At 35.8% G+C, this 12,671-nt stretch overlaps 1 protein-coding gene across 1 annotated transcript in view; it reads left to right on the top strand.

The window, feature by feature from the left end:
- The window catches only part of LOC122806133 (vomeronasal type-2 receptor 1-like), a 61,534-nt gene that overhangs the window by 26,387 nt on the left and 22,476 nt on the right, over positions 1–12,671 (top strand). The window contains exon 2 of the mRNA XM_044076370.1: positions 4,861–5,703. Within this exon, the coding sequence (XP_043932305.1) occupies positions 4,861–5,703 (843 nt within the window). The remainder of the gene's footprint in view (positions 1–4,860; positions 5,704–12,671) is intronic.

The raw sequence follows: 12,671 nt of genomic DNA, 5'->3' as shown, positions 1-12,671 counted from the left end.
TAGAAGTGCTTGCATTTCCAGAACATTTTATTGGAATATTAAACAAAAACCTGTATAAAGGCTCCAAAGCATATGTTAAAAATTGGATCTTACATTTCTCAAGGATTTACTTTGAAAAAAGGCAAAAAAAAAAACCAGGGGTGTCCCTTGTCCCCTCTACTATTTGCATAAGTTATCGAACCCTTAGCTAATATTATAAGAAGCAATGAAAAAATCCATGGATTCTCAATTAACAAGGATTGTCAATCCAAAATACAGCTTTTTGCAGATATGTTACTAACTATAGGAGATTTAAATCATTCAATTGAAGAAATAGATGAGGAAATTTTAACTTTCAAGCAGTATTGCTGCTGAAATTTAATAATAATAAAACTGAAACTTTTGTGTTAAATTAACTACTAGATAGTATGTTTAAAGATACATATAAATATAATTGGGAAGGAAAAGAACTAAAATATTTAGGAATAAAAATCTATCAAGATGCAAGTAAGATTATTAATAATACTTTTGAACAAATAATTAAAGAAATGTTACTTTTATTAAAAATGTTTTTTTTTTTACTTTCAATGATAGGTTAGTATATATTAAAATAATTATATTACCCAAGATTATATATGTATTGCATTCAATCCTTTAATACCTGACAAAAAAAACTTTTAAAGAAAATGGAAAAAAATCCTAACTTCATTCTTCTGGTGTCATAAAAAGCCATGAATTGCTTATAGAAATCACATAAGATTATGGGATTATGGTAATATTAACTTCCCAGATGTAGTATCTTATTCTATTGCTGCAGATTTTAACTCTATTATACTCTGGACAGACTCATCCTATACTACTCAATGGGAAACCATTCAGGAGCAGATTGTACTAAATTCTCAGAAGTTTATCAAATATGATAAATTAGAAATATGTAACAATCCTTTCATCTGGTTAATAAAATATACCTTAGAGGAAAATTTATTTCAATCTTTAGACTCCGCATATATGAAATCAATTCTTAAAACAACCAAGAAATATGTTTTTAAAACTCCATTAATATCAAAACTGATTTCTTTTATCATTTCCCATTGCATACACTACTAGATTTCAGGAAACTGAGAACAATGTTAAAATGAATTTGCTAAAAATGGACTAGATTAGTGTTACGGTCTGATTGCTTTGAAAAAGGAAAAACTAAGTTGCCAGAATATTTAATGAAAGACTAAAAGTTGGATGAATCTGTTAACCAGTTAATATTATCCATCAGTAAGAAAGTAAATTAATTTGTAGATAATATGAGTGAAGAGGAACATGACGCTATTCCCCCATTATGCTATCACCAAAGGTAAATTGACTTACAAAGGAAGCTTGTCCAAGTTATATAAGTTAATTATAAATAATAATAATTTTGATGCAAAACATTCACACTTTTAGACAGTAGTCAATTGAGTGACTCAATAGAAGGTAAGACTATTTCTTTGGTACTTAAATCAGTTAATCAAACTTCTTCAAGATTATACTGGAAGTTTTTTTATAGAGAAGTATATACATAACATGTTTGTTACTCCCTATAAAAGCTCTACGTTTAGTAAAATTATGTATTCAGTCTGTTGGAAATATAATAAATATGTAAAAGCTGATTAAATACACATGTTTATGTTTTGTAAAAATTTAAACGTATGTTGAGAAGAGATGAGTATGTTTTAAGGGGTTATGGTCTGATAATTGCTCTTTAATTAGATCAATTGTTGTTGTGTCTTTCGGCTTTTTCCCGGTTAGGACTCGCCACAGCGGAACTCCAGTCCACTAATGATTGGCAGTAGATTTTTACATACGAAGTTGCCATCTCTGACGCACAACCTTCAACGAAGGTACGCCGATTCACGCATGTCTCCACACAGAAGACGCTTTAGCTAAGAATCAAACAGGACAACATCTTACTGTGAGGCGACAATGATACCGCAGCACCACCACCGCAGATATCATTCTTTAATTAGATCAATAATACTAATAAATGTTCCACTTCATGTATCTGTAAAAGCCAAACAACAAAAAATGTTCTGGTGTCTCCTGAAAGTAGCTAGAAAAGTTATTAAAAAATATTAGAAATTGCATTCAGTTCCTACATTCAAAGATTTTTAAATTTAACAACAAAACTATCTAAACCTGAAAAAAGAGGTGATCAGAATAAGAACTATAAATCATACTAAGACTTTTAGTGCTTGAGATATCCTTGAAATGTTGCTACTGAAATACCAAGACTCTTAATGTTTTAATTGCATCAGATTACATTGATGATTCAATGTATCCCTAACACTCTATAGCACTATGCAATGTTGAATTTCTTCCCTACTGCATACATATTGTAAACAAGTTAAATGAATAAAAATGTTCTTAGAAAAATAAAAAAAACATTGTTAAAAACCTCCAAATTTTATCTTCTAGAATCTGTAATGTTTCACCTTTCACGTGTTAAATGACTTCCCATACAAAAATGTACCAACCCTCTACCATGAACCTCATTTTCAAAACTCTTAAATTTGACTTTTTTTTGCCATAGCTTTCTGCCACACTCTTTGACTGTTTGCTTCAAATCTTCTAGATATGAGTAAACACAGAATTCAACAATTTGACTACAATACGTTGAGTAAGTATATATTTTTAAAATATACCTGAAAATACTCTCATTATGGATAAAATATAGTTGCATTTTGTTTTAACACATATACAAAAGATATTTCTCTTGTCATAGAAAGTAAATTTGCTCTGACTTGCATAATGTTCTGAGTTCCTATGCACAGCAATTTCTTTTTTTCAAAAGTATGTCTAATATTTGTTCATATACCCAAGCATATCACGTGTATAAATATCTGTGTGACTCTCAGCCAGTCTCCAGAGCTTCTTACACAATTTTAGAAATAATTTTTATGCTCATTTTGATTTAAAAATTAATTTCTCCATATGAGTTATTAAGTTGTGTTTTATTACACCAAACTTTGCTTCTAATAACCCCTGATGTTAAATGTAAACAGTACTCACACCACCACCTTCCAGATTTGTCAGAAGAATATTTCTTTGACTCTAGTGAGTCACTATTTTTTTTTTCTTTCTTCTCATTCTGTCCAGTAAATTTTGTTTGGAGCTGCTGAAATTCAACAGCACATGGTTTACAAATGTCGCCAATGTATTCTGTTTGAAATAAGCAGTTCTTGCAGAATATATATTTGGATAAAATGTACCTTAGACTATGGTGAAATTTCACATTTGTGCACATGTGCTAAAATATTGGGTGGCTCAGTATCACACAGAGTAGCCTTGTTGTCCCACAGCAGGAGGTCTCTAGCTCAGTTCCTGACTGGGGTATATTCTATGTCGAAGCTTATACCCTGCCTGAGTTCACATGATTTTTTTTCCAGCTACACCGCTTCCTCCCAGATTTCAAAGATATGTGGTAGGTTGATTGACAACTTCTAAACTGTCCACAGGTATGTGCACATGCATGTGTAGTACAGATGAAGGCCTGGCAATCTGCTTTCATTCCACTAGTTGCTTTGCAAACTCTGTGGACAGTGGTGGCTGTTTGTGGGATCATTCTAGGAGTCAGCTGAGACTTATAAGTGTGGATGGATGGTCTAGCACCTTTATATACCACAATGCCAACCCATATCATGGTGATAAAAGTAAGCCTTAGTCATTCTTCCCAAATAAAGCACTGATTCCCTTGTACTTTAGATAACTGATTAGTTGCATGAAGCTAGTAGTCTTAAATACACTGTATAAAGTGGAAGAACACTGTTGATTTACAGAGTGGCTATAATGAACAGCATACAGCTGAATGTCAGTTAGCAGTAACAGACTATCATGAGATTTGTAGGACTCTTGTGCACCTTCCGTCTAACTGGCTATGAGCTACCAACTGTAAATAGCAGCAGAGCATTGAAGGAGCAGACTTGTATCCCAGCAATGTATACTTTAAATGGAGAAGCTGAAATAAAACTACAAGTTTAGAACATCATTTGGAAAAAGCTGTTTCACATTAAAAGTTCTCTCAAGGTAATCAGCAACAATTAAATGCATTCTAGCACACAGCTGACCCAGATAGCTGTGATTAGTACATACCCCAGCAACTCAGCAATGAATCAATAAATGGTTAGACTGGGAAGGTGCCTGCACTGACAGATTTTACTACTGAGAGAAAACTTTTAGCACTCACAGAAGAGTCAGAGGTTCTGTGATGTTTTATATATGTCTCTTTCTATGAATCAGTATTCAGCTACGAGTCGCATGCTTATGTCATAGCTCACACAGTACTTAGATTTACTGTACTCTTCTTCATAGCCATTTGTAACTTGCATCTCCAATGCCTGCACTTCATTTTTAGCCAATTGCTGAAGAATGTATGCCTTTTCAGTTTATTTAGCTATTTTCTTCCATGTCAGAAAATGTTACCAAACCAGCCAGTCAAGTTAATGTATAATTTGTAAAGCAGGTGAACAGAAAGTGAAGTTTAGAATCCCTACTCCCAGCAGATTTACATGCTTACACATAATCATACAACCACATCCAATCACAAATACGTTACTTCAATTTTTTTCATCTAATTTTTGCTTTAATTGCAATTTTAATTCATTTTTTTAAATTTCGTATATGATTTCTCAACTGCTCTGAGACATAACCCAGAAATACTGAATAGTTAACTAGCTAAGAGTTGTACAATATGCAAGCAGAGGTTGTGAAAAGCAACATCTAGTCTTCTGAATACATGGCAGTTTCATCATTACATGAACATATGAACACCTCTGACTCTCTAGCTACCTGATGGTAATTACAAAAGGTAATTTCATATTAAAAATTCTTCATAATGTATTGTGTTGACAGATAAGTCAAGGAGCAGTAGTTTCCTTCCTGAGCGACAAGTGCCAGTTTCCTTCCTTTCTACGGACAATTCCAAGTGACAGCATGTATTCCCTTGGTTTGGTACGGCTGCTGCTACACTTTGAGTGGACATGGATTGGAATAATCGCATCTGCTGATGATTATGGACAAGCAGGTAGCCAAAAACTGAAGACAGAAATCACTGCTGCTGGATCTTGCGTTGCCTTCTTAGAAACAGTACCTAAAACAAATTTGAAGGCAAAAGTTTCACAGATAATGGGGCAGATTCAAACATTATCTGTAAATGTAATTGTGGTCTATGTGTCCAAGGGAAACTGGCTGTCAGTGGCAGATGAGATATCATTATACAATACAACCAGGCTGTCATGGATTTTCACAGGACCAGACTGCACCATTTCCAACCAGTACAGTAGAAAGGAGACATGGAATGTCATGAATTCCACTATTAGCCTTGCACGCCGTTCAAGGCACCTCACAGGGTACAGAGAGTTCCTTTACAATATTCATCCCACTCGGTCACCAGGAGATATATTTGTAGTAAGTTTTTGGGAGAAGGCCTTTGGCTGCACATGGCAACAGAATGAAATTAACAAAACAACAACTCAGAGTGCAGTTGATCAGGGTTCTGTACTTTGTACAGGAAAAGAAAAGCTGCAAATGCTTGGCAAATCCTTGTTTGATGAATTAAACTTCATTTCATATCGTGTCTATAATTCTGTGAATGCTCTGGCCCAGGCATTAAATCTTCTGTTGTCATGTGAAAATGAAGGAGGACCATTTCTCAACACAACATGTGCTGATATCAATTACTTTAAACCATGGCAGGTACATCATTTTTTATCAAACATTTTCTTAAGCTTTTGCTTAATACTAAACTGACCACAACAATCTTTATACGATAAAAACATCTAAGAGATAAACCACAAAGGAATTTTATTGACATTTACTAATGTCAAGTCATGATTATGTATAAGATATTCAAAAACAGTTTAACTCATTCATTTCATGTAAGCATCCCCTTTGTTTTGCTCCTTTTTGAGATAGTCAAATCCACAATGTAGGAATTGAATTTATTCAGACAATAGAAACAGCTTTATGTTACCAGGGCCTCACCAACTCCACCCTTTTTGACTACATTTCCTTTCACTGCACAACCTGGCCTTCTTTTGTTTTGTACCCACCTTCCTCACCATTCTTTTAGCTTATACTTTTTTTCCATTGCATATGACATTTTTCCTAATAATACCTCCTATTTTTCTACACAACATTTAGGCTGCTTTCTCTCACATGTATGAAGTGTCATATGTTTTGATTTTTTCCAAATCAGCTACATCTAGTACATCAACTTCACCATGTCTTCTATGCCCAGATTTATGAACAATACCAACAATGCATCTCTCACCAATTTATTTCTGCTGCCACTAATAAGATGCCCCATTTCCTAATCTAATCAGCTCCACTTATCGGGGGATAAGCATCTTTTTGCACATATTCTCTTTACTTCCATTAAAGCAGGTAGCTTGTTTGTCATTTTCTTTAAATGAAACAACTTAATTTTGCATGTACCCACACACACACACACACACGCACACACACACACACACACACACACACACACACACACACATGCACACGCACACGCACACACGCACACACACATACAAACACACACACACACACACACATATATATATATATATATATATATATATATATATATATATATATATATATACATGCATGTTTGTGCACGCCCGCACCCCCGCACATATATATGCACATGCAGGCACACACTTGTGTCTTCAAAAATGACAGTGCAGAGGCATGGCACATTTTTTAAGAGTTTGGGTCTGCTGCAAGGTACTTGGGTGAGACAACTCAATGAACAGAGGTATAGCTGAACATATTATATTGCTGGGTGATTGCCAGATACTCAGCATAGCTGGATACAGAGAACTGTACATGCCTGGAAATGAGCCTGAGTGTATTCCACAGCTACTTGGTGATGTTTTCTATTTCTTTGGGTAGAGTAGAATGCAATATGTTGCATGAGTGATTCACGAAACGAGTATCTTTAAATAAAACAATTTCTGCAACACATAAGGGAAGTGTGCCCATTATAATAAGTTTGAAATGTATACACCATGATTTGCTTTAGAGTCCAAATTAATGTGATGCTTCCCAGACATGACTGGTGATTTATTCATTTTTATTTATTAGGCAGGTAAAAAAAGCTGGTACAAGGACCCTTTACAACCACAATGCAAGGCATAAACAATGAAATGGGTTCTGTTGGTTTGGTTGATAGGGAGTTTGGCCAACATCTGTTTAATCGACTGCATTTGGTTGACTATACAGATAACTGACAGGTATGTGAGATTAGCAATCGTCGGGTTGGGAATGTTCACTTTCCTTGGGGTTTGTGCAGTCTTGGAGTTAGTATATATACAGGAGGATGGGGATGGTTATGTTTTAAGTAATATTTACTAGAAAGTCGACATTTCCAATTACAATATAGAGTGGTTTACTTTCAGGATGTTGATAACCACCTGAAGGTAAATCACGGAAACAGATATGTAAATAAGCATGAAGTCACAATCAGCGAGAGACAAACGTAAATAACATTTCACAATAGCAAGTAACACTTTAACAAACTTGTTAAGAAATGTATACAATAAAGGTTCAAGCAGCGAGCAATAAAGCAAAAATAATTTCTAACCCATATGACAACAAATTGATTTAGACTTTAGGAAACCAGACTGAAAGGAGTTAAATATTCTGTGTTGGCATAGAAAGTTTGAAGTATTATGAATAGGAAGGATTTTAGCTATTGTTACGAAACATTTACATTGTGAAAAGTCAGTGAGCCAGATTCAGTAAAGTGTACACTAAGTGTACATGATATGTATTCAAGAACATTCTTATCACACATTTTGTGCTTTCTAGTCACTCAGAAAGATTACACTGTGTGCATGTAGTCTACACCTTGTGGTAACCTTTATGAATCCCTGTCAATATTTAAAGCTGCAAGGATATTAGTAGGAAAACCAAAATTAGGAGGAAGAAGGTGTGAGTTGTCTGTTCACTCCGAACAGTGTACACTTAGTGCAAGCATTACTGAATCCCGGGGAGTGAAGTGACAGGGGAGCATAGATCTAAAGGCATTCATGGCTGTCTGTTGTTTAATTCATGAGGGTATAACATTCCACATTAATGGATTTGTTTAGGAGAAAGCCCTGTCTGCTGTGTTAACATTGTAGTTTGTTCTTTGTGATATAATAACACTTCTGTCTTCAGACTGTAGTACATAATACATATCTAGGACTATCAGTATAAGAGTGATGGGTGAGCAGCGACTAGCAAACAGAAGTTTATGTAATAGGAAACTTAATTAACAAAAAGTTAGATTAATCTATTATTCAGAAGCATTGAACGTCAGATGAACAGCTTCATGGATGCTAAGTTGAATATCTGCAGGATATATTCAAGTTTTAGGATATGTGTGTTTTTAATAATTGCCAGTTTTAATTTTGGGTTAGAAATCAAGTAATTTTTGTAGATCAGACTTAGTTTAGAAGGAATGATTTTATAGGCAAGGTCAGTGTGGTATGTCAAGTTGACAGTAGGATCTAATCCTTAACCTAGCTAACAGTAGTTAAGCACACTGGAGATAAAGTTGTTTGTAGATTTGTTACAGTGAGGAGACTAAAGTTTGAGATTTTTTTTTTATTTTGTGGAGAGCCAGATATGATAGTGTATTTGTGAGGCACATATTCAGAAGTGCATTAGAATGCAACAGTTCCAGAGCCTGCTAAAATCCTTTTGGGCAGAATTCTTGAATAGTAATGACATTTTGCCATGGATAAATACAAATCAGATGGTGTGTTTAAATAGTTAGGTTTAAATGGTGGAGGTGGGTAAACAAGGTGTTTTTTTTTTAAACTGAGAAAAGCAAACAACTCAGTACAGAACATTGTGGTAGTTAGATTTAAGCTGGGTGGTTTCTAAGGGGCTACTGTTCAATTATATGTGTCAGTTCTACCTTCCTATGATAAGTAGAATGACTGTAAGGGTTATTTTCTTAATTCTACAGTGTAAACTTTGTGATGAGATCATTAGTGTCAAATGCCTTAAGACCACTAGTGTGCTTGGGCTGTGTGACCTCTACATCCCCTGCATCCACCTTGCATACCTTTAAAGACTTATTCCAGCTTAGGGCAGGTGTATTCTTTTATGCTCCCGTCCCACTCCCAGCTTCCCAGCCACCCCTAAGATCTTCCGTTTATACATCAACATCTCCACCATTTACCCACCCACTTCTGTCCACCCATTAAAGGTACACACAACTTCACTTAGCCTACATCCCACTTCCTCAACCACCTTAATGTGATATATTCCTACAATAAGCTTCCATCCAGTTTCATCACCATCCCCACTTAAATAACTCCACTAACAAACAAGACATCATTTTCAACCTTGTCACCTTCCCATATTGACTCTCTGGTATTTTTCCATCATCAAAGACTCATGCTGCTTACTTTTAGAACTCGTTTTCTACAGTACCTACCACAATGCTCCACCTCACCATCTTCTCCTAATTCCTTTAACTCAATACCACAACATCAGTAACCCCATCTCTTAACCTACTCTTCACTAACCTACTGCAAAGCCCCACAATCACTCACTTGAACCCCAAGACCTACCCCACTTGTTTATACTCTCCATTCTCCACCTACCACTCACTGAGAAATCCAACTTCACACTCCCTTTACCATACCTCCTCCAAACCTACCAACCCCCAGTGACCCCATCTCTAACTTCCTAAACACCTCTATAAATTCACCCCTATTCTGCTCATACTCCTCCTCAGAGCCAGCACTGAATCCATTTCAGGTGCCTTCCACCATATAACACCCATAACTCTTTGCCCGTGTTGATAGGCCTGAAAGTAAAATTTTTTTGTTACTAGAGCTATTACTGCATGTTTTCAACTTGGTAGGACAATTTCAGTACAAAGTGAGATACTGAAAATGTGGGTTAATAGTTATGGTCTAAATGGGCATATTAACTTTATAAACAATGGATGAAAAGGATTTTTTGCACTTATTTTGTCAACAAGCTTTCGCAGTACTTTTTTAAACTTCTTTTCTGCTAATTTGCTCACTGACCTCACCATTGCCAAGCCTTAAAGTAGCTAAACTGGCTAGTGCTTAACAACTACATAACATACTCTCAGCTAGTTATGGCATACAAACTGATATACTATCCTGAACAATGCCCTACATTAAAAACTTACTTCATTATATCTCTTGAACATTTTAGAAAGTCGTGCAATACTATAATCTCCCTTCCTACATAATTTTATGACTTACTTCATTGCATATCTTGAAGTCCTTGCAAGCCTTTATTGACTGAAATGTAAGAACACTAAACTTTTTTACAATAATGTTTTACTTCTGCAGTATCAATCCTTTTACATCATGCAAGATTTTACAGCTGAAACAACTGTATAGACTTACAATTGTTGATGTGAATGCTTTACTGTATATAACTTCTTGTAATCATGTTTATTTTTTCATGAAAAATGCAACTTCTGTTTTTCTGAGAACTGTCTGAAATTCACTCGTTAATATAAATGTACTGTGATGGAATTTTTCTCTCTGGGCCTCTGCTGAAAATGGGCTCAGCTGGACTTTCTGACTCAACAAAGACAAATAAATAAATAAATAAAAATGATCTGGAAATGAAACTGAGGTGAATAGTGTGAGTGACTTATGGTGTCCATTACAGTGTTAGTGGTTATTTGGCTTTGGTTGGGGTATGAAGTCTGGGTTTTAAGAAAGTGATTACAAATGCCATTTCAACTTGGATGATCTTTTATGCCTAGTTGATAGGCTGTATTAATGCTAATCTTCATTTTTTTAGACTGACTGAACCATTTCTTCTGCTGTGTATGGAAATATTCAGCCTTTGATATATTTATCTGCAATTTGCAGGTGTGTGCCATCTACTTATGGTGGATGGGGGGTAACTGGTCTTCTTCACTTTTGCCATACACTGAACTTAACACAGAGTAGTGATTTTATGTCTGTGTTTAGCCAGGGTGAATCTATTAATATGACTCTGTAGTTAGTGGCTGAGTATATTGTTTATTGTATGCTCGGCAGAGCCATAGAACATATTTTACAGGAACAGCTGGGTTTGTGAAAACAAATATCGAAGACCAGGCTATAAGAAAATTATATAGTACAATTTCCTTGTTTATGGGAAATCGGTATCTGGTGATGAAAGCGGGTAGCTGTATATGTTTGAAGGCCTAAAGGACTTTACTAGGCAGCAATCACTGAATGAGTTTGGTTGGAATTGCACTTCATATCTAAGTAAGCTTGTAGTAACTATCCAATCCAACTGTATGTGCTGGTTAGAAGCATTGTTAGATACCGTGGCTGCTGTGATTTGAAGGTGTTTGTATGTGTGTCAGTTGTCACATTTTGGTCAGTTGAGATTTGTCCCAATGCAGGATGAAATTAGATTTTGGTAATCATTGTTTCTGTTGATCAGAAATAAAGACTACATTACATTTGGATGATGGCAGACGGACACAATGCACCTATCTTGTCTGACATTTTTCAGTGCATTTAATGTTCAATCTTTACTCCATCTGCACCTTTGTCCTTACCTTTTCTTTATGTGTCCCATATTCTGTTGAACACCTCTGTGTATTTTCTCTCTCTTTTTCTCCGTGCACCTCTGATTCCAGTAGTCTGTTCTATGGATGAATAGCCTTCTACGCAAAGAAGTACTTTTATGGATCAAAACAGTAGTCAGCCCTTACAGTCTCCTGTCTACATCCTGTCCTCCCCTCCCACTTGTCCTATTCAGGATGACCCTTTCCTATTTGTACACCAATATCATATTACCATGTTTCTTCCTGTCTGAAATGACAACAGCTATAGCTCTTCTGGTGTCTACTAATCTCCGGTGATATGTTCTCTTCTCTATCCCATAGAACTTTCCCGTAGCATTCCTCTGCATTTTTTTCATCAGCTTATAGGTTCGTAGGTATCTACCAGGCTAACAACCACAAGGGCCTTTCTAAGCCTAGCCATGCATCCCAAATCTCTGACATGTTCTGGTATGATTGGTAAGTGTAAGCAGGGGCTTGTAAGATGAAATATTTACAAGCAGAACCTGGAAGATGAACAATTTACTGACTGCCTTTGTCTATTAGAGACATATATTCCAAACCAGGGATGAATTTCATGTTCTCTTCCAGTTGTCCACGTTACACTTAAACTGAGTTAGGGAGGAACTCTGATTCAATGGATGGGGAGCCTGTTCCAAAGAAGTGGTAGTCTCTGGGATATATATACCTGTCTCACCTGCAGGTCCTATTTATATCACAACCAAGGTTTAAGTCTTAATGGGTAATTCTGGTGCTGTTTGTTTTGTGGATATGCAGGAGCTCCATCAGAGTGGGGTCTGACAATGCCTTATATGCCAGGCATAGATCTCCCCTCAACAACATATAGGAGACAGAATACAGGGATAGGACCTTTAGGTAATCTGCAAAGGACATGTTACTTACACCCTCTATTCTTTTAGTGAGGAACCTCTGTGGACATTCCAATTGTTGGATATGTCTGGTTAGGTACAAAAGGGGTATTGTACTCAATGATAGATATAATGAATGCAAAATAAAGTGGAATAATGACTTCCTTGGACTTGGATGCCATACCTTTGTTTATAAGTTGCACAATATAGAATGATTTCCTCACTACTGCAGACACATG

Source organism: Protopterus annectens, chromosome 7.part0 (assembly GCF_019279795.1).
Source record: "Protopterus annectens isolate FY-2018-M chromosome 7.part0, PAN1.0, whole genome shotgun sequence".
Lineage (NCBI taxonomy): Eukaryota > Metazoa > Chordata > Ceratodontiformes > Protopteridae > Protopterus > Protopterus annectens.
Note: the sequence above shows the minus strand (reverse complement) of the source record. Positions and strands in the feature narration are given on the sequence as shown.